Source organism: Cololabis saira, chromosome 5 (assembly GCF_033807715.1).
Source record: "Cololabis saira isolate AMF1-May2022 chromosome 5, fColSai1.1, whole genome shotgun sequence".
Lineage (NCBI taxonomy): Eukaryota > Metazoa > Chordata > Actinopteri > Beloniformes > Belonidae > Cololabis > Cololabis saira.
In genome coordinates, this window is record NC_084591.1 from 39,652,621 (window position 1) to 39,676,300 (window position 23,680).

Genomic DNA, 23,680 nt, shown 5'->3' on the forward strand with positions numbered 1-23,680 from the left:
CTGCAGCAATAAGTAGTTTTTTTTTTTTTTGTAAATCTAAGTCTTCATAAAGTTGTCTCACTTAATGATACACAAATTCCCAATAGAGTTATAGTAACATGATTATCACAAGGCCATGACACAGGAACACGTTTTGCGACCAGATGTTATTGATCTGCCATTGCTGACAAATGCTACAACAACCATTGTCGAAACAGATGTACAGACTATTTTTCACATGGAAGTGCTCATGCATGTCATCGTTTGTGCAAATCTGAAAGAAGCAGGATTCAAAAGGACACAGCCAGATTGTTGTCATCTATCTCAAAGGTGATAAAGTAACAAACTGCTTTTCTAAACCTGACTTCACACACAACTGTGAAGGAAACAATAAAAGGCTACAGTGCTGAAGAACCACCTGAATTGCAAGCTACCGTACCCAAAACATTTGATTAAACACACTCAGCTTGTGTCAGAAGTGTAGGACGGGCTCTCTCTTTCTCACCTTCACTTTCCGTTTTCTATATGCATGCACCAACAGACACAGAAAACAGTGAACACGCACAACAAATACTGATTAAAGGCCTGTTTTGGATTGCTGTTGACGGGCGAGAGTGAACGTGCCGAAAAGATTTGCAGTTAACGACAGCCACCGGTGAGATTTGAACGCTGATAAATAATCACATAAAAACAACCTAATGGACACGAATATACATACAGGCTTGCAGAAGTATATAAATACAAACTAGATTTTACCATTTTACTCACTACAAAAGCCCCATTGTGGTTCACAGTTTGTTGTTTCATATTATAGGAAATTACACCCTGTAAGAACAGTTTGCATCCATGTACCGTAACTTAATCAAGCTGTGATGGCAATGCAAGCAGATCCAGTGAAAGTGACAGCATTATGAACATTATATCGTGAATATTGACGAAGACAGACCCAACAGAGGGGAAACACTTCTGTTACTGAACAGGAACTCGTTAAGGCTCCCAACTAGAGATCACTGCAACTTAAAACCAAGTTATGACTAGCAGGCATGAGGACATTCTGTGCTGTAAAAGCTTGCTGACAGCCTGCTGACAGCATGTAACAGCTTTTGAAAGCTTTGAGCTACTGCTAAGGGATTCATTTTACTACTGATGAAACAGACGACTCTCCTCTGCCGACAAGGGAATGCAGAAGGGCACTGAAATAGTGTAACTTGCTAAAATTGTGTCCAAAGGGTTTTCTATTCCCCATTGACAGCAGAAGTTACAGTATGAGTATGTTGGGAGGATAAAAAATCACTTACAGGATTGGGTTCAAAGTGTATCTGAGAGCAATGACAACTGTGAATAGGGCTGGGCGATATATCGAGATTTTAATATATATCGATATATTTTCAAACACGATATGGTACGAGACAATATCGTTTATATCGATTAAAAAAAAATAAATATATATATTTTTTTTTTTTACATTTTTTTTAATGATTTTGATATAGCTTATTTTTTGACAAATTGACTTGAATGTTTTATTTGAGATTTGCACAAATGTTTTGTTATTTGCACAACTGTCAACCTCAGTGGAAAAGTCTGCCTGTTACTGTTTACATTGTATTAATTGCACAGTGTATTTTAATTTAATTGTTATGCAGGAAAGGGATATTTGTTTTATTTTATTCAAGAAGCATTTTTATTCTATATATGCAGGCAGTTTATTTTTATTTCATTTGTTTTATACATTTTGATATTGTGCAGATCTCTGTTAACAAAGGTACCTGTGTGACATTTGGCAGGCTTTGTATTAAAACTGACTGTTTTTTTAAGGGTTTGCCTCAGAAAAAAATGAAGCTAACAGAGATGCTATGCTATAATGCTTTGGGGGAAACCCCAATTAAGGCACAGAAAAAATATCGAGATATATATCGAGTATCGCCATTTAGCTAGAAAATATCGAGATATGACTTTTGGTCCATATCGCCCAGCCCTACTATTGCACTTCATTTAGACAACTGCTGAGTCGTGAAAATCCTCCCACATACAAGGTACATATCGTTGAGGAACACACAATCCATCAAATGCATGTAACAGGAACACAATTAATATCTGACCCAGACCTGTAACAAGGGGTCTGTTTGGCTGAGTTGATATCAATCTTTCCATTTACTCCCAGATTTCTCTCAAACTAGAGAGAGAGAGAAAAAAATTGTGGGGGGAAAATGCAGAAAACAATAAAGAAGACTGAAATTCCAAGGAGGGAACTGAAAATGGACAATATGTTGAACGTTGATCAAAGAGACAGATTAATTAAATCAGCATTTTACAAATGATCATTGATAATTAATCACAATAGACTTTGTTCATACTGAATCTTTTCACACAAAAAGTGCTTCATTTAAAAACAAATAACATTAAAACAGCAATATAAGAAAAACTGCAATAAGATATTTAATTGTGTCAAATAAAACAATATGTGCATCATAAAAGGTATTCATAAATAAGGTCTTTGAATTAAAGCAAAACACAGTTTTTGATGTTCAAATATCTATCCATCCATCCACCCATCATCTATAACCACTTATTCCTATTTAGGGTCATGGGAATATATTGATACCTAATCCCAGCTCTCTTTGGGTCAGTATCTTTTTATTTATTTTTTTACTTTCATCTAGATCATGCAGTGTCCCATTTGTACTATAGCAAAAACCACCTAAAGTAACTTTTGAGTCCCAGTCCCGGTTGTCTTTCCCAATAATTGTGAATCTCTTCGTGGCACTATGTCATACATCAGCAATGATGGTGCGAGCTCAGAGAGCTACAGGGGGAGGATGGACGACAAAGCGAGAGGGTGACTGAGCAAGAGATCAATCAAGAGCAAATCTCAGACAGTGTCACAAAATTGACTTAACCACGACGCCTACGGGGAGACCCTTTGAGCTAAAAATTGCAAACGTTCCTTTGTCAGCTTTAGCAAAAGTGCTGCTCTAGAAGCATCAGATCTTCAGTCCTGTCCAATGTTCCAGGGATGAAAGGCTGACTACAAAGCAGAAGTCACCCACAAGTTTGAGTTTGTTGGGCCTTTGAAACAAGTAAAAGGAATCCTCCCTGAAAAGGAACATTTCATTAACAAAGTCTAAAGTGGTTGCCAACCAATTTTCCGGCTGATCCAGAAGATTAGAATGAAATAAATAAAGAAAAAGACAACAAAAGAGCAATATACATATAACACCAATAACATGGACAAGGACACATATTAACTCAATTTTTGACCATGTTGACATGTCCACCGACATTCTCAGACAGGTCAGACTGTGCATTTGTTTTATGTGAAATACTGAAAGAACCAACCCTGACTACTTGCCAAGTGAAACTTCACAGCTAGCTTGCATATACCATGAGGAATTGGTGAAAAGAGAAGCTGCAAAAAGTTAGCAAACTAGTTAAAGAAAACAGGCTAAACATAGAGGAGGAGCCACTTGGAGAGTTATACTCTAACTGTGAAAATGACTGACCTGACAAGATTGATGTGTTCTACCTTAACCCATAATGTTAATTATAGCAGAAGCTTCAGATAATTTGGAGACCTCAAAAATTCAACACACAGCCGAAGTCACACGTTTCATTTTTCTTACAGCCAAACCTGATCTAAGAGCTGCTTTGGTCCTGTTTGTAAATGAATTAATGAGAGCTGAAAATGTGAAAGCCATTTACCAAAGAAACACTGCAAAAAGACATGTCCATCGATTCAGTTATATTTTTTCTAACTCTCACTTGTAGTTCCTTCAGTCAAGCAGTGAGTCTTGGTGCACAGTTTCCTGGTCATGTACCAAGAGACACAGGGCTTTAGCCGGCCAAGAAGTGACCCTAGCTACCCACCGGGGGACACTTTTTGGCTGCCAAGCAGCAACTGAGAAGCCCTGACCACTGAACAAGAGTTGCTGCCCCAACTGCAGCTCTCGAATATGTTCCTTTTTCTAATATTATTGAAAGTGACACAAAGTGAATTCATTATCACTCTGATACTCACACTTGCATGCTAACCTGCATAATTTTGCCACCTCTTCTTGAAGCCGCTCTCAGGTTCAAACATTTATGACTGAGCTATTTGAATGTTAGAACCGGGAGTGAAAGTAGGCCGTAATGGTTCAAACCGAGATGGTTTTGTGACAGAATGTCATTCCAGTAAAAGTAGAGAGCACATTCAAAACCAGCCACAATAGCACTTTCTACAAGAGAACAAAACTGCTAAAATTATGCCTAATTACACATTACATCGTCTACTAATTTACCTCTTCGGAGTCACTCCAAACTATGTCTAAACCGCTGTGTTGGGTTTTGACTCACAATTCTTTAAAGAAAGCACAGTTTCTAAAGACGAGTTACGCATTTGATTTTGCTGAGATGAAGATAGTTTTAGGTTGAAAAAAAACCACAAAACTAGCTTTTGTACTGTGTTTTAATCGTAAATTAAAGCTAGTTGTAGTCGGGACTTCTCTCAATGGAATGCAGCTGATATTGATGACATATATGGATTGTTGGAGGCAGAGGTTTATTGCAAAATCTTCCCAGTAAAACATGCATTGATCATGATCATATTCCAATTCATTACAAGGACACAGCAAGCTGCTTAGACAAAAAGTGGTGTGGCAATAAAATAGAGTTACTTGACCTGGTTTGTGGTGAAACATGTTATGGTGGTGAAGGTGCCTTGTGCCACATTTAAGCTCGGCAAAACCTTCAAAATTCTGAAACTGCTTCTCTTTTTTTTTGGACACAAAGCTGAGACAAATGGTTCCAGTAGTTCTGGCTGGTCTACATGTACCCCTGATTATAGCTAGCTGTTGCATAGTGATGCAGAGTCAAAGGTAAGTCAGCGTCACCCTCAGATGGGAGGGCACGAGGGCGCGACAAGTTCAACATATTCAGAAATAACAGCAGTGATGCAGTAATTTGAATAGTGATCAAATTTCTGTTTGACCATAGTCCAACAGAAATTTCTACAAAAAAAGAAAACTAGTCACTAGACTAAGGAAGTGTGTTAATTGCAGTCATATGCTCCAGACCAAATGATTCCCATCCAAAAGTGATGATTTCTCTCAGATTATTTTCTTTCATAGAAGTCAGCATATCTTTAATTGTCTTAATTTGTTAAATGCTTATGATGGTTGGACTAAAAAACGTAAGATTTCAAGATTCCAACAACGTAATAAATGCCACTTTTGGTCAAAGTCCATTTTTCTCCCCAAAATTAAGAAATGCTGATCTCAGATCTTAAAGGAGCTGTATGTAAGAGCAATAATAAAACGAATCATAAAATGACCCCGATATGTCAACAGACATTTAAAAATCATGTTCATTTCAAATACTTATGTCACTGACAACAGCACTCAAGCCAGGATATTCCAGTTTAAAAAGAGGAGTTGCAGCCCTCAACTGATGTTGATGTTGTCATTTTTTGTTTTGGCCTGAACCTCCACCCTCCACCTATCTCCCAATCACCAAGTCAGTATTGTTTCTGAAGCTCCACCCTCCACCTATCTCCCAATCACCAAGTCAGTATTGTTTCTGAAGCTCCACCCTCCACCTATCTCCCAATCACCAAGTCAGTATTGTTTCGGCATCCGGGTTGCCAGCTCGGCTCTAATTATCGCAGCCATGGCAGCCTACGTTCCTGCTGCATTATGCAGCAATTATGGCAACCTCTGGTCGGGGGGAGGAGGGGGAGGGTACACGCCACTCAACAATATTTTGAAAGTGACTGCAGTACCAGTTTTGGCCATTTCTTACAGACGGCTCCTTTAAAAATGGTGTACAGTACACGAACTGCACTGCTGAAAATCCACCGTGTCTGTCTGGCATGCATACCTTCTGGAGGCTTTAGTTTAAATGTGTTACAATTAAAGTGCATAATGTATAATTAAAATGGAAAAGTTTTTTTTAGAGGAGGATTATGATTAACAACAATAACATAAGGGTTTAAATGCATTCATTTTGGTTAGTAAAAGCAAGATATTGCTAGCATATCCTAAGCCCCAGACTATAGAGTATAAGAAAAACTGAACGCCGTATCAACGGTATGGACGATGCTTTAGTTTGTGGTGACCTATCTCCGAGGGTGTACAAAATCTTAAAACACATTCTTGTGTTGTCCATGAGGCTCTGAGAAAAATACATTCTAGTTGCATCCATTTTTTAACCCCTCTCTGACTGATTTCCAATACTTCAGAAAGGATCTTGTGGACAGATGGAGGGGATCAAGGGACAAACAGGGATGAGGGAAGTGAAATGAAAATAAAAGAAAGTTCTGATAAACAGGGTCATAGCTCTGTCTTTCGGTCTCTCTCTTTCTCTTGATGTTTGTTATACCCAGATGGAGGTAGGAATATGTTAACACCATCTTGTTCCCTGCTGCAAATGTGAGTTAAGCTAAAATAGCTGCAAAAGGATAGGAGAGGCTTTCCAGAAACAATCAGTGATACAACAATGAATGTAAATCCAAGTGTGTGTGTCGGTGAACTCTCAGACCGCTGTTGCATGTAGGGCCAAAAAAATATATTTGCTTTTAATTAAAAAAAAGGGATGTACACAACAAAAGATTCAGAAAGCATTGACAAAAGACTGGTTTGAGAGACCAAAAATTTAAATAGAAAGAGTCAGAAATATACAAGGACAAGCTTCAACATGCTTCCTTCTTCAGAGATGTTGTCTGTCTGCATCCATCTGTCTTTATCTATATATCAAAATCTATTTTTGCCAAAGAAGCTCTAACTCGCTAGCTCCTGATACTTTAAGTTCTCCCGCTCAACTTGCTATTACAGCAAATCCAACATGTTTGATTCAGATCTTCTGAAGTGGTGCCTTAAACTTAGTCAGCTTGCCACTATTCTTCAATGGATTCTGCTGCCATCTCTTTTACAGTCAAACCACACACGTAACTATTCACTTTCATTTAGTTCTGATGTAAACATGTCAAATATGTGAGCTGGCGACGGGGGACGGTGGATAAGCAATAGGTACTCAAACCAAATTCTGAATGTGCAGCTAAGAAGCACTGCATGTTCTTGCATCCTTCCATCAAAGCCAACATTTGTCCTAAAATGGCTTTTATTTGTGGGGGGTGTACTTTGGGTACCGGGACTGTACCAAATGTCTTTCCTTTGATCATTTTTTATACTAATCAAGCCCTACAGGTTAACAGCTCCTCGAATCCTGTGTTCTACATCCTGAACATTTCACAAAGACTTGGGTAAATGTCATATTTCTTTTCTCCACTGAGACCCCTTAAGTTGTCTTCACATTTGCCTTGGGTACACTACATCTGATTGCTTAGGAAGAGAGCGCTTGCCTGGGCAGAAGCTTTGGAATACAAACAATCCATTTCCTCTCAGTCACTGGAGAGCCTTGCAACAGAAATAAAAAGAGAAATATAAAAAGGAATCCAACCATTCTAACTATTGTAGGGATGCTGCTAAATCTATATGAAGCCTGCATCACCAATATAGAAGTGTGACTGATGGGTCAGTAAAGCTGGACAGCCTGATGCTGTTTTTTACTTGCTTATTTTTTCGTCAGATATTTTTGTTTTTGTTTTATTCGTAAGACTCAAGTTAGATACCCAAAGGTTTGAAGTTCTTTGTGGCAATCTTTATCTATATTGATTAGATAGATTCAGTTAAAAAAAAGCCCACTGCTTTTTCTAGTACTTATAATAAATTGACAAGCACTGACCCTCTGCTATCCCCTTTTTACCTCCCTGCTGGGCTTGTACTGACAACTGACCTTTATTTGTTCATTCCCCAGACCATCCTCTGAGACCTAACTTTTCAATGAATCCTTGGTTTGATATGAGTAAATGCTACATTTAACAGATTTACCTCCCTGGAAAGCTGGATCTGAGGCCCTCAGCCCAGTCCTGGAATGCCACAATATGGCTCCGACACATGAACATAAAAAACTATAAATACTGACTGACTTTTCATTCACAATTTAAGAACATTTGTATTTGTATTTGTATTGAATTATTTTATTTTTTTTGAATGAAATAAAGAATAAAATGAAATGAAATGAATGAAGTTGTGGCTAAAATTATAAAGCATCAACAGTGATCCATTTCAGTAGTTTTCAAGCTAGATACGTTATGAGAACATTTTGAATATCGTGGATATAAAAAAAGTGTTTACCACAAGTATTAAGGTAGCTATAAGTTGTGAATGATAACCTTTGATAGATAGGATTTGGCATTTTTGATAACAAACTTAGGCATCATGACTTATTGGAATATCTATCCAATTATAATTATGAATCTTTCACAGAAGTAGCACAGTTAGTAATTTTGTTAAGCTTATTCATTATAAATCTGGTGTTCCAGCAGTGAAAGTTATTTTAAAGTTAATAGTAACAGAGCTACTTCCTAATAAAAATAATGGTTATGTGCCTGGTGGGGATGTGTGTCCTGGGACATTACAAAAAAAAAAAAGAAAAAGAAAGAAAAAGTAGTCATTCCACTATTAACCCAAGCAGACAACATTGGTCTAATAAGTAAACGCTGCAGCGACAGTACAAATGTCTGGATTTTTCTAATCTATGCATTTAATTTTAAAATGTTCCAGTCCATGGCATTTTCATGGCAAGTGTTATTAATCATCAATGTATGAACTGCAAGCAAAGAAATTATGAGGGACTAATTTAATGACCGACTTGGAATACCAAGTAATTCTTTTCACTGGTGACTACGCTATAAAAAATTTGATATTTGTTCTAATGTCAAAAAAGAGAGATGAATATTAAATTATTATTAATATAAAAAAAAAATCAAGGGAGAGTGAGAGTGAGATGACGAGCATTTTCAGTGGTGACAAGCATATTCATGAAGTTCCCATCACTTCTATGAAGGTTCGTGGTTTGACTTGACCTGCTTCTCAGGTTTTATTTGCATTTGGCTCACTTTCTTAAAGCTTTTTAGATACATCTCATTTCAATTAAAAAATAAAGTCTAATATTGTCTACTCTGACAATACATACCCAACAGTGGGAAAGGTGTTTTCAAACCTCTTATTATGTTATTAAAAAATAAAAAAAACAACACACACACAAAACAAAATTTAAAGAAATTAATTGAATAAAAAAACACTGTATTTTTGAATGCCTAGATTTTGAAATGGATGCTGTAAACGTTACTTGTGGTACAAGCCATATTTTCCAGACCCTATCAAAATCATTTAAAATGATTTATCCAAAGCACTTAGGTTTTTATAGATTCAACTTACACCTTAGCAGATGGTTAAAATATTACTTGAACATAATTAAATTATATATTATAATTGTATTATTATTATTATTATTATTATTATTATTATTATTATTATTATTATTATTATTATTATTATTATATGATATTATAATTACATATAATTACATAATTAAATAGCTAATAAATGTGTGTGTTGAACAACAGTTTAATCCCCAACACCAAGGAACCAGTGAGGGTATACAGTAGATGTCCATATAAGATGCGTTCTACTCAGTATGGGTTGTTTGAGGTGAGTGACTACAATTTTTTGGTCAGGGCATCAGCCACTGGGAGACCGTTCTCAGGAAGTACAGCTCCACAAAGGGAATATACAATACTATCTAGTGAAGGACTACAATGTGTGACTTTGGCATCAATCACTGTGAAGCCATTCCTGACAGGTACCGCATGACAAAGGAATATACTATCGAGTGAGAACCAGCCACTGTGAGGTAATTTCCAAGCAGATACATCCCTAAAAAAAGCAGTGAACGACAAATTGTGAAACTGCTGTTTGTGGCCATGGCACCAGCCACCATTCCTGTCAAGTATAGTGTCGCAAAGGGAATATCTGGTGAGAAACTGCTGGAAGTGACCAAGATGTCACCTATTACGAGGTGTTTTCAACAAATGCACATAGCCAGTGAAAGCATACAATATGAGCAAACAACCCAACTCCTACCTAACTTCCTGGGAAGCACCTGATGAGGCAACAACGTCTTTGCAGAGGCAGCACATCTGGTAGCTGTACCCAAAGACTCAGTTTGCAGAATTCAATGTGGTGTGACATCACTAGAACATGAGAGTAACCTCATACCGAATGCCAAACGTGAACAATGCTGTGGCCAAAAAAGAGGCGATTTGAAATGCTCTTCACTGTTGAAACTGGAAAAAATTGCAATGTTTCAGAAGCATAGTTGGACCATTTCTGAAAATCTGAAGATTAAAACACATTCTTTGCTCATTCCTTGTATGACTGAGTCACTTCTAAAATCAAATTGTTTGTCTTCAATTTATTAGACGTCCACTTGTGTGGTATTAGAACAGCCTTTCATTTATTTATCTATTTCATCAACATAACAAATTAAAGATAAAGGTCTAAATTCCAACACCTACAAACAGTACTTCAGATAGAAAGTAAAGAGCTTAACATGTGTTAAGGGCAGCATCCTGAATAAAACATGAGGCATCCACAAGAGCATCAGAAGAACGGTTCTTGAAAATAAGCTGCTCAGACAAGATGTCAGACAGGTTCTGAAGGGAGGAACATTTATAGAGCTTAGATGATACCTCAGAAATTCATTGAACTACATTGGTATATTTATGTGCTACATTCTTGTTGCAGATGTTGCAGATAAATAAACAGAAACAAGAATATGCCCACAGGCAGTTTATGCAGATTCTAATCCCTTAAAAAACTTTAAGGAGGAAGTGCCTAAATTGGCCAAATTAAATGCATAAAGTAAGCGAGCGTAGAGGTCCGCAAATGCTGAAAGCTTTCATAAAATCTTCACTAGACATATTACCGGATGTCTCAAATGGATTTTATCTGATTTTTTTCCAACACAGCTCTAGATAAAGGGAAATGACCTTTAAACTGGTGGTACTGATTCCAAAATTGTTAATACAAAAATACCAAATAATATTTATGACATGTAAATTGAATCCAACTATTGACTAATAACAACAAAGTGGTTGGCATCAGTTGAAAATGTTTTACTTCAGAATGTTCAAGTTCTGGGCCTCATTTATAAAAGAGTGTGTAGGATCCACACTAAAAGTGCACGTAAAGCCAAAAGCCGAAAATGGCGGGCGCAAAAAAAATCCTTATTTATAAAACCGCGTGCACGCACACTTGCATGCAATGTTCGCTTTATAAATCACAGTCCAGCTGGAAGGTTGCGCAGCTGAATTCGCCTCATATCCCGCCCTCTACACGCCCACTGTTTACCATATATGGGCAATGCAAAGTAGTATTTGCATATGAATGAGCCTGCTGAGCATGCGCAGCGGCTTCCTGCAGCCTGTTTGTGCGTCAGGATGAATGAACATGTCGAGCCACCGTGCCACTAAATTTCACGGAGACAGAACGAGATGTTGTTGATGAGGTGGAGGACAGGAAAACGACATTATTTGGTGGTCACAGTAAAAGTATAAAGAGTATATAAATAGTATAAAATAATTAAAGCGAGTGAGTGGCAGCACGCCGTTACTGCGCTAAACGCTGTGAGTCCCCCGGCGCAACAGGGGGGACATATCCCCCCCGTCTTTTCAAAATCATGTTTTTGTCCCCCCCCCACTTCTTACAGTTTAAAAACTAACGGTAGGCTCAGCCTGTAATTGCAAATCATCAACACACCCTGTGCGAAAGCGATGCGAGAACGGCCCGGCCGCCTCGCCTCACCCCCCGCTCTCCCCTCCTCCCCTCCCGTCTCCCCTCACAGTTGCTTTAGGCTGATTTATGGTTCAGCGTCAAACCAACGCAGAGCCTACGGCATAGGTGCGCGTCGCCGCGTACCCTACGCCGTAGGTTCTGCGTCGTTTTAATGCGGAACCCTAATTTAGGCTAACACCCGCACGTAAAGGTTTCACGCGCGAGTAAAACTCATTATATATATGAAAAAAAATCTGTGTCCCTTTAGGGACTCCGAGAATCCCTAAACGCTCCACGAAGCCCCTCATTTTTTCTGTCCTAAAGCGATGGGTGAAGAGGAGGTTCCCGGCGTGTCACCGCGGCTGCACCAGAGTCCTGACTGACGCTGAGCTTCACACACAGAGGGACACGATCAGCGCTATTTTATTATAAGTCTGATATATGTTGTGATATGTGATGACATTATTAAGAGTATGACATGAATCTGGCTTCATTTCACCACCTCACAGCCTGCGTCGCCAGTTCCCCGTGTCTTAAGTAGATTCTTACGGGAGGGTCGGGGTTGCCGTAGGGATGCGCAGATTTTTCGGTTAGTTTTTTCTTTTTAGATCCCAGCCTTTGCGTAGAAGGTGGCTTCCGCAACTTTCAGGCGCTTTTTCTGCGCAAGCAAGCTTTATAGATGAGGCCCCTGGTCTTTAGTCACAACCAAATAGTTTGAAGTGTGGGCTAATACAACTGTACATGTAATCCAAGTACAGTTAAACGCACAAAAGTTGCTGCATGTCACTAAGTCAGAAAACATCTTGAGCGTCGCTTCTCCAGGGCCATCGAGCTTTGACAACATGAACGTGAAATAAATCCCCAACTCAGCACGTGAAGATAACATTGTTAAACATAATGAAATAAGTCTGTAGTTATGAACTCATCACAGAGTTAGTTTTACATTTTAAACTGTTCTGACAGCAGAATGTAACTGAACTGTTAAGCGTGCTCTGTAGCCAACTTTTTGTGATGTGGTAATACATTTTAAGCGATACCTTGTCAGCCCAGTGTGGGGCAAGCATAAATTAATGACAATTAAAATGTGAACTCTGTTTGAGGGTCTGTTGAGCAGAGAAGCAAAGTTACGCTGTGATGCATGATGATGAATGTTGCATGTTGCATCAGTCATGCTGAGATGTCAGATTTAATTTAATATTTGCAACCAGACCATTGGCACCAAATGTGTTCAAATTTACCCCAGCTGTTTTTTAAGTTCACATTTTACACCTTTTTGTTGATTAATTTTGTGCAAGGTTGTTCCATGGTCCAATTTGAATCTATTTTGTTCAGTTAAACTATACAAAACAGAATATCGAGTTTGATGTTCATTAATTTACACTCTGCCTGGTCTCAGGCTTATGTTCTTATATGGCCCCTTGTACCAGGGTCTCCAGGGGTACGAGTTAAGTCAAAATAAAAAAAAAAATGTAAGAAAAATACCTTTCTTTTATTAGATTATACGGTTTAGAGAAAATCCTTTATCTTTGTTTTTATTCTGTTTATTATTATTTCCAGTCAGCCGTAGTCATGATGTGGTCTTTGACTAGGGGTGTAACGATACCCTAATCTCACGATACGGTACGATACACGATATTGAGGTCACGATAACGATGCGATACGATATTATAGCAGTATTTTTTAACAACCTTGAATGAGGAACATATGACTGGAAAAAAATTGTCTTTTATTTGAAAGACACAAAATACAAAACAATGCTTTGTGTTTGCCCTATTGTTACAGTTTGTAATGCTTTATAACTGTTTAAGTTTTAAAGAGAAAGCCAGGCCAACCATTTTCCACAAACTGAACTAAAAGTACAGTAAATGTCAGGTTTGCATAATGCATCTTCAGTTTCATACAAGTAAAAATATTTTGCCACAAACTGAATAGTTTCTCTCATGTATGATTTTACTTTTTTCTTTTCCAGCAATTTAACAACAAAAATTAAATAAATAAATAAAAGTAAATAAATACATACAATTTTACATCATAAAAAAGATTGATTCATGCTCACCTTATAAGTGTAAGAGGAGATTTATTTTTGTTAAGAAGGTTATTTTGGTAATTCAGGGTTCATTATTTTATAAATATATTCTTTATATTCTGTAAATCAGGGACTATAATGACACTAGTCAGTTTATCTTTAGTGATTAGTCTGTTTTAGATTGGGCGGAGTGATACAGCACTAGGTGCTGTTATTGATGTTCTAAAATCCTACACTGTTGAGGGACATTAAAGTACACTGGAACTGACGCAGAAGTTGTCCCGTGTTTATCCTACTCACGACCCCAAAAATGTTTAATTTAATAAGGTAAAGCTTAACTCTACACCAGACTTACATAAGTAAAAGTTCAGAGCTCAAAACGGGACCACAAAACGGGACTAGTTTCTTCTGAGCGGAGTAAGATTTTGGTCCGCGCGGTCGCGGTCGGATGCGCGTTACTAGTCAACACAATAGATTAATATTAATAACCCAATATCGTGATACACTTTGTCACCTCCACAACACGAATCGTGACGTTTTTGTATCGCGAAATTTCGTGGCACGATATATTGTTACACCCCTACCTTTGACCGACCGACCCTTTTTACTTTTAATAACAGCATCACCTGCTAGCCAATTCCGTTCCCTTTCTCCTTTTTTTACATATCAGGTTTGTTAAAGTATCCCAACAGAATGAAAACCCTGTTGTTATAGTTATGTTTTGTTGTTTTTCTTATCTCTCCTGTTTTAGTCGTGTTTTCTTGTAGTGCTATCTCTCCGGCTTTATGTTCGCTGACTGCTTTACTTCCTGTTTTAGTTTGAAAGTCTTTGCCTGTTCCAAATGTCAAACTTTCATCATTCATTTGAAAACAGTTTCCTTCTTACAAGCTGTAGTTACATAAGCAATGTGTGACTGGGTGCTGCTCCAGTGTATAAGTGCTATTGTTGCCATCATGATACTGCTAAGATTGGAATTTACAATTGACAAAATGTCAACACAAAATGTTCCTTGTTACGTGTCTAATCTCTCCCTCCTTCGTCAGAGTTTAAAGCTGAGCCATTGTTGCAACTGAAGACAAATCTTCCTCTTTTTAGACTTTCTCTGCACTTCTGGAAGATCAACGAGATGGCGACCATCGAGTGTGTGAAGCGTTCAGCGTTCCACACTCAGTTTTCCAAACGTTTGAAATCACCATCGAGTGACGAGCCGTTTAAACAGAGACCAATACTCAATGTGAAAGTACTCATGCACTCAAAATAGTGAGTATCAGCGTGCAAATTGGAACTCTGTCTTGAGTTTTGCTTTGACTTGTGTCTTCATTTCTGGTTTGTCTTCCTTTATTTTCATTGCTCCTGATTGTTTACATACTCACATGGCTGATTGGCCATGTGAGTATATCACGTCGTGCCGTTTCCATTTCCCTGTCAGTTTATCTGTTTTGTTGCATGTCATGTTCTTGTGTTCTGCCCTTCCTGTTTAGTCTTTCTTTCCTGTAGTGGAGTGTTCCCTGCAGTGCAGCACTTTTTGTTTTAATAAAGGAGTATTATTTGCTACTCCACCCTCCTCCTATAGTGTTCTGCATCTGGACCCTTCCCTTTATTCCCAAATCATAAGAGAACTGATAAAACGTAATATAATGACCAAAAGGTTGACAAGAGCAGATTTCAGCACAAAGTGGAAGGGTGTAAAGATCCAACCATGACCAAACTATTTGCAGTGCCACATGTGTGCTGGCACATATACTCCTGATAATGGATACCGATACAGTAATCTGACTTTTACAGGCGTCTTAGTTGTGAGATTTTTCATCTTGCATACTAATAATCATCTTTACACTGCAATACTGTACATTTAGCTAAAAGACCTTTTTGTGTGTGTCAATTAAAGTAGATTATACACTCAAATTGGTCACTAGTGACGGATGTGGGCTATTTCTGTCTTCGTGTCCATTTCTTCTGCTGAAAGAGGAACGACACATATTAGCAATGTTGAGAATCTGACTCAGTTTTCTCTTATCATAGAAATACAGTTTGGGTGAAGCAAAATAATTAGACTGACAATCAATACTCATCTCATAAAACCTATTTTTCTGCTTCTTATTCCTCCCCAACCCTTCGTTCAATTTGAACTGAAGACCAAGTGTCAGCTCTATGTGATAACATAGTTGTATTAGCCTGCAACCCAAGCGTATATCCCATTTTCCCGTACCTAATTTCAAGTATGACTACTCATGGGATTGCCACTTTTTATTACACTTCACCACCTCTGCAGAAGCCGAGAAGAAAGCATCCAGTGCAGATGAAAGTACAAGTCTGGGATCTTCTTTAAACTTCCATTTGCACTGGAAATAAAGGTGATCAAATCACAACAGCCACAACATTATAATAAAGCCTTTTTAATTCACCAGGAGCCATACAACAAAAACTTTTAATGTTATGTTAATTCGTCATGCATTTGAAAGCATTCATCTTTAAGCTGAGTTTTTATTTCTACAATAGAGTGCACAGCTATTCCAATATAAAACACCAGGCAAAGCACCGCAAATCATATAGCTAACAATCCTACAAGGTAAAAACAATACCTACTGCAAAAGGATATGCAAGAGATTTCAAAAATAAGTATGACCATAGAGCCATTTCACAAACTGGCTTCACCCCACATGAGCTCGTGTGCCTCCATTCTTTCCCAGTGAAAGGGTAAAGTCTTGCCCAGTGTGATCTATGCATGGCACTTCATTCTCCTGCTCCAAAAACACAGCAGGTGAAACATAATCCTACTTCAGGCAGACTATTCTAGAGTAAGCTCCTTTTCACTCAGTGTTCACACAAGTCACTTCTGACTGCTCCATAAAAGATTCAAACTGTCAGAATCCGGCCATCTGTCATCTGCCTCGGTGTTTGTGTGTCAGACTTTTAGGCTTTTGCTCTGTTTGTCTGCCTGACTGATACTATTTCACGCCATCTGTGATCTCACCTGTTTGTCAATTTATAGGGCAAAGTGTAACTCCTTGGACGTGACACCAACAATCTGCTGAGCATCTCGACATTACGTAAGAACATTAAGGTAAGTCCCCAGGCAGTGGGATTAGAACTTGTCTGCATGTTTGTGTGTGTGTGTGTGTGTGTGTGTGTGTGTGTGTGTGTGTGTGTGCTTGGATGTAAGAGCATGGCTGGATAGACTTGTGTGTATGTGTCTGTGTGTGCAAGTGTTTTGAGCTTCACTGAAAAACAATTTTGTTCACAGACGGCTATTCTTCAGTACCTTTGGGGAATTCTCTGCTTTCTTTTCAACTGCCCTTCTTTTATTTCCTGCCTTTATTCCTGGCATACGGAGCTGAAGCTTCACTGAGGTACAATGAGTCATTTCAGCCAACGAGGAGATAATCAACAGTAATGAATGCTCAACCAGCATTCTGCCTTCAAGATCTGGTGAATGAATACAAGGAGCCACTTCAACTAACCCTCCTGCAATGAGAAAACGTATCTGTGCATGTTGCAATGACAGGCCTCAGAAGATCTGAGCTCCACTTTATTATACCGTACGCTGAGGATGTCTCCAGTGGCAGAAGATGATGGGTTATTGGATAAGCCCTATACAGGGACAAGAAAGTAATACAAGGCTTAATGTGGTTTTCAGAAGAAAATGTCCCATGGGATGACACAGAATAGTGTGATCTTGTCTGTGCTGTTGACACGAAGAGAGTGAGAGCAGCTGTAGATGTGGCCAGAATGCACAGGGTCAACATACATTAAAGTTACAATGAATAAAAGTCTAAATGTTTCATCTTCTCTCATTTTATGTTTAGTTCCAGGCCACCAGACTCTCTGTTCACCATAATTGTAACTTCCTGAGGATATTTTAAAGAGAATATGTAACAGCAAAGACTGAAGTGTTTCCTCAATTGCCAAAGGGAATGCCCACAATAGCCGGTGTTGGACATACGCGCATTAAAATGACTCGATTTGAAAACTAAATGACACAAACTGTTTAAAGGTGTGGACATTTGCCTTGATTCGTAGCACCTTCTGCAGCAATCACAAACTGACGAAGACACAATTAGCCACGGTGAATCTGTTAAGAGACGGGAGACGGTCTACATCTTCAGGAAAGCTGCAGCGTTGTTAGGGAATGATGCAGCATCGGTCCTGTTCCTCTGTCCTGACAGAGAGCCAGCCACACCAGATAGATAAGGAGACATGCTGAGGTAAAGTTTCACAGGTCAGGTATGACTGTCACGATTCTTTACTCCTGAGGATTAGCCTGCTTCATCCTCAAATGCCTTTTCTCTACCTCGCCCGCTCTCATCTCAAGTGGCCAGTTGTCAAAGTCAGCTGACGCCTGGTTAATAAAGAGGTAGCTTTATTAGAGGAATACCAATGGAGCAGACGGGGGGGGGGTGTACACCCCCAAGAAACCAGCCAGCAAATACTGTACCTTCAGTAACTGTACACACACACACACACACAGAGAGAGGGAGAGAGAGAGAGAGCGTGCAAAGAGAGAGAGAGAGAGAGAGAGAGAGAGAGAGAGAGAGAGAGAGAGAGAGAGAGAGAGAGAGAGAGAGAGAGAGAGAGAGAGAGAGAGAGACACACACACACAAAAAGAAAAAAAGATAGATGGAGAAAGAGATAAGAAACACAGGAGAAATCATGGTAAAGACAGGCTAAAGGTGTTAAAAAAGAAATAAAGAACAATCCATCAAGCAGAGGACCGAGGTTGAAAGCACCCTGTCAGAGAGGAAGGGGGAGGCAGCTTCCCTCCCTTTAACACTCGCTTCAGCAGTGCCAAAAGAAAAAGCTCTTACCGTCTGTTGCAGGTCTGGGATTCCGATGCGGATGACCACAGTATTGCCTGTTGGTTCCTCCATGGGTGTTCTTGCACTGTTGCTACGCTCTGCACCGGGACGGAAAGCCAGGACAGTGTGAGGAACGGGAACACTGCTGTCCTCTTCTCGGGAGCTGCTGCTGTCAGTGCTGGCCCCCTGACTGCCGTTTGCTGCGTGTGTGTAAGGGTTTGTGAGTGTGTGTGAGTGTGTGTGTGTGTGCTGTTGCTGGTCCTGCCGTGGAGAGCTGGGTGGCTCATGTTTGCCGGCTGCCGGACGCAGAGGCATGCTCCGTGTTAGGGGCTCAGTCTACGTCTCTTTCTCTCTCTCTTTCCACACACAGTCTCTCTCCCTCTCACACACACACACATACACACACAAACACGCAACCATACACGCACACATACACCAATGGCTTTTGCTCAAACTACACGCACACACCGTTTGCAGCATGCATCACTCGCCTGGGAGAGAAAAAAAAGCAGCGAAGGAGGGAGTTTGAGAGGGAATGGGCGAAGAGGAGGGGTAGCAGGAGTTTACAGAGAGATGGAGGAGAAAAAACACAAAGATAAGTACCAAGGGCTTTCGTGACTAAAACTGTGAAGAATGCAGAGATAGGAGAATCAAGAGGGTTCTTTAATAAAGCAATCTAACATAGCTTATCTCAGACTGTCATATACATGAACTATTATCCTAGCGATAGAGCAGCACATCCAGGGTGTGAAAATAAATATTGAAGAATATAAGCACTTGAATAAAAATGTTTTCTAAGCCACGAACTGCATTATTGACAAATGAACTCTGGCCGTTTGTGCTGCAATGTTCATAATTTAATACAGTTGCTGTCACACACTGTTGCTCTTACTCTTGCGCACTGACACTGTGGCGGTATTAGGGCAGCACAAGTGTGTTTGCACTGGGTAGGGAGGTGGGGGTGTTTGTTCAATCAATGCGGTGCAGGATTTGGCCTTCATGCTTCACGTATCGGTGGGTGGTGTCACTGATCAAAAGCTTCCCTGGTAAACAGCAACGCGCTCACAGAACAAACCGTCAAAAATGCAGATCGAGTTTTCAAGGGGCTTTTTCTCCTCACCGAGGGTCATTCCCACGGTGGCAACGGTTTGCCATTTTTACTTACGGATTCATCGTGCAAGGCCTGTGAAGATCTGACACAGAGACTGTGGTTGAGAGCTAAACCAAATACAGTTTCACACAAGCAGTGCTCCCCATGAACCTGACGGTACCTGAGCGTGTCGGTGTCATGCCGGAATGAAAACTGGGGCTTTTTCTGTAAAAAAAAAAAAAAAAAAAAAAAAAAAGAGTTTCAATTAACAGGGCCAATTATTAGGGGGGGAGGGGGTATCATGTAATCTGCTTTACAGGAGAATGTGACAGATTGCACCAGAGATTACATTAATAAAACATGTCCAGAAGTGGAGATTTTTGGATTCTAACCCTGTTACACTCAGACAACAGACTGAATGAGCACATCCACACACAACTAAAGGGGCAAGCAGCACCAGGCAGATTCAAGCTTGACAGAGCAAGACAAAGTGACCAAACATAGATTGGAGGGAGTATGAAATGTCTCAGCTGAGTTTAATCATGACTGTTCAAACACAGCTTGGAGTATGGGCAATTACTTGAGGAGCCCTGACATTTGAGAATATCTTTGATTTTAATCTTCTGAGCCAGTCCTTCCCTATTTATGCTGCAAATGACAACATACCGCTGCTGTGTCATATCAAACTTGGTGTCAAAATCAATTAAAAAATAAAAAATAAAAATAAAATTCTTCAATTTACTTTGTATTGTTTACTTTTTAACTGTTCACAATGACCTGGGGCCTTATTTATAAAGCGTGCGTGCGCACAAAACAGGGCTTGAAAGATGCGCACGCCACCTTCTACGCAAAGGTTGGGATTTAAAAAAAAAACTTAACGGGAAAATGTGCGTATCGCTACACAAACGTTGATCCTAGCGCACGAACATTTTGAAGATATGGGGAACTGGCGACGCAGACGGTGAGGTGGTGAAATGAAGCCAGATTCATGTCATACTTTTAATGTCATCACATATCAGAGTTATAATATAATAGTGCTGATCGTGTCCCTCTGTGTTTGAAGCACAGCGTCAGTCAGGACACGGCCACTTCCATCGCTCTGGTGCTGCTGGTGCTGCAGCCGCGGTGCAGGACCTGCCGGGCCGGGAACCTCCTCGTCACCCACCGCGACAACTGAAGAGTGACTGAGGACATGACAAATAAGTGCTGGGCCACTCTCCTCTTGGCCTCCACCTTCAAATCACACCACTTCTTTTTTATTTCTGCCACAGATCTGTCTGTGGCACTCACGGCGTTCACAGCGCAGCAACAACATTGTCGATGTTAGTGATGTCACTACTGTGACCACCAAATAATGTGTTTTTCCTGGCCTCCACCTCATCCACAAGCATCTCGATCTCGGTCTTCGTGAAATTTAGTGGCACGGTGGCTCGACACATGACTCATTCATCCTGACGCACAGCAGGAACAGGCTGCAGGCAAGCGCTGCGCATGCTCAGCAGGCTCATTCATATGCAAATATACAGTCATCAAGTACTTTGTATTGCCCATTCATGGTAGAAAGTGGGCATTTAGAGGGCGGGATATGAGGCGAATTCACGTGCGCAACCTTCCAGGTGGACTGTGATTTATAAAGAGAACATTGCGTGCAGGTGTGCGTGCACACGGTTTTATAAATCAGGATTTTTTTGTGCGCACGCCATTTTCGGCTTTTGAGCGCACGTACACTTTTAGTATGAATCCTACGCACTCTTTTATAAATGAGGCCCCTGGACTTTTCTGGCAAGCTTAAATATAGCCCGTCTAGATATGGAGTCTGGTTTTCTAGGATGTCTATGGGGGTTGAATCTCGCCGCAGCCTAGCCAGCAGGTTGATATAATCATTGGCTCTCATGACAGCATTAAAATTCTGGATAACTTCTGCTCTCAGATCACATGCGCCACATACAGTACATCACCATGAACCCCGGCTTGTGACACAAAGTACTTTTACTTAACAATAACATATTCAATTAATTTTAAAAGCTGATATCATATTTGTTAATACAATTTGAGGATTCAAGGACAATGAAAGGAAGGAACACTGACTGACTTTAACTTATCCAGTTAAGCTTGAGTTATGGTTCTGCGTCAAAACGACGCTGTGCCTACGGCGTGTGGTACGCGTTGACGCGTACCACACGCTGACGTGCACTGACGTGCACCTCCCGAAAATTGTAACTACACGTCGAGGCGATGCAGACCACACGCAGACGAGAGGGCTGTGATTGGTTCGCTTGGTAGCAACGCATTTCCGGTTTCCGGTTTGAAGCAGTCATGAACTTTCAGCCCTCTTTTCTTCGTGTATGTGTGATTTTTTGTTTGTTTTTTTGCACAATAGTTGTCCTTATCTCTTTGATTCACTGTGACCGGAAAAAGTCGGATAAACCAGGAAAAGATCGCGAATTAGCGGTCACGGGGGGTACTGCACCGCGGCGAAATGGAGTGACGGAGAAGTCCGAAGGGTTCACGACGGCGTCACAGCGACGGCGTGTGCTCTGCGTTGGTTTGACGCAGAACCATAACTCAAGCTTTATACTTCACATTGATTCTGTCAGATTGTGTGAATGGAAATCACGAAGAGCTGACTGTGCATCCCTTGTACACTGACATTGTTATGTATGAATGACATCAGGAGGGATATGAAGATATCTGATGCATGTCTGATCAATTCTTGTTTTCACATCACGTAAAATCAGAAGGGAACAGTAAATGTGTATTTCAGGAGATCAGTACATGGTGGTGTGTGAAACAAATCCTTATGGGTTTGAACTTTGTCAGTCACAGAGTAATCACTTGAACAAGAGCTTCCCATGCAAGGAAAATGTGCCATAAAACATTGTGGCAGGTTTGTGCATTATTTATTGTGATCTGAGGCCAGTGCTATATGCTCTATGCTCCTTTGCCATTCCCGCTCTAACTGACACAAAAGGACCAAAACACCACCTCTAATGAGGTGGATTTTAAACTTAAGGGAGAAAATTATGGCAACAAGTAACTATTTATGCAAGATGTAAGCAGCTGACATGATCCACACATCCACATAAACATATTGTTTAAAGGAGCTTGAGGCTCCTTTTAAGAAATGAGACTCTCTAGCGCCACCCTTCGCCACGACGGCCGTTGGGGGTACTGCAGCCAACAGCGAAGCCGGCACGGGAGAACGGGGAGAACGAGCATGCAGCGTCATGTGACGTCACATCCGCAGGACAGCGCGGGAAATTCGGGACCGAATTGCAGCACATTTTGCAGCACACAGCCTGTTCAAGGCAACGGAGAGATACACTAGAGGGCTCATTCTTTTTGTGTTGGAACGCTTCATCTGACATTATTACTAGAAAACTTAAAACGATTACAAATTTTTTTCATAAATCCTGCCTCAATCCTGCCTCAAGCTCCTTTAAAAGTTTTCTGTACCTCAGAATATCACAGTTTTCCCATTATCAAAGAAGCTACCGTATTTTCGCGACCATAAGGCGCACATAAATTATTTATTTTTCTTTTAAATGTGCCGGGCGCCTTATGAAACGGTGCGCCGTGTCTATTACCTGAATTACGGTAATGTAAGGCCGGCCACCATGAGAACGGTAAAAAGAGAAGGGGGCGGGTGAAGCCTTGAGTTGCGGTTTGAATGAGACCATCCTGAGCTGTTCAACAGAAGATGAAGACTTTTAAGGAATTGCTTGATGTGTAAAGTGAAATAAAATACAATCAAACTAAGTTTTGCTCCCGCTATATTTTTAAATAAGCACACTTGTGTGTGTGCGTGTTCTGCAGCGCGTGTGTTTTTGCATGTCGGGAAAGAGGATGCACCTGCCGTGGGTTTGCGGGGTCCGATCACCGCATCCCCGGGGCAGATCCGGCTGAAATGCCGGTGCTCTTTCCCCGGGAGCCCCTGCTACCAGTCCAGGCGGGCTCCTCCGGTCCCGGCCGGTCAGAACCGGTCACATTCCCCGGTTGAAGCCGCAGTGATGCGCGCTGCTCCAGCCCGACTTCCTGGTTCCCCAAGCGGGGTCCGATCGACCTGGTTCCTGGCCGCTTTGGGAGCAGGGATTTCTGGGGTACGTCCCAGGTCTGATCATCTTCCCCCTCCGAGATT

At 40.4% G+C, this 23,680-nt stretch overlaps 1 protein-coding gene across 13 annotated transcripts in view; it reads right to left on the reverse strand.

Annotated features, from left to right (window-relative positions):
• shank3a (SH3 and multiple ankyrin repeat domains 3a) overlaps positions 1-18,781 on the reverse strand; it is a 184,023-nt gene extending 165,242 nt beyond the window's left edge. For all 13 annotated transcript variants that reach the window (XR_009782713.1, XM_061722005.1, XM_061722004.1 and 10 more), the window contains exon 1: positions 18,462-18,781. Coding sequence is in view for 12 of the 13 variants with exons in the window: in XM_061722005.1 (XP_061577989.1) it covers positions 18,462-18,767 (306 nt within the window). In the remaining variant the exon portion in view is untranslated. The remainder of the gene's footprint in view (positions 1-18,461) is intronic.
• Positions 18,782-23,680: the final 4,899 nt, after the last annotated feature.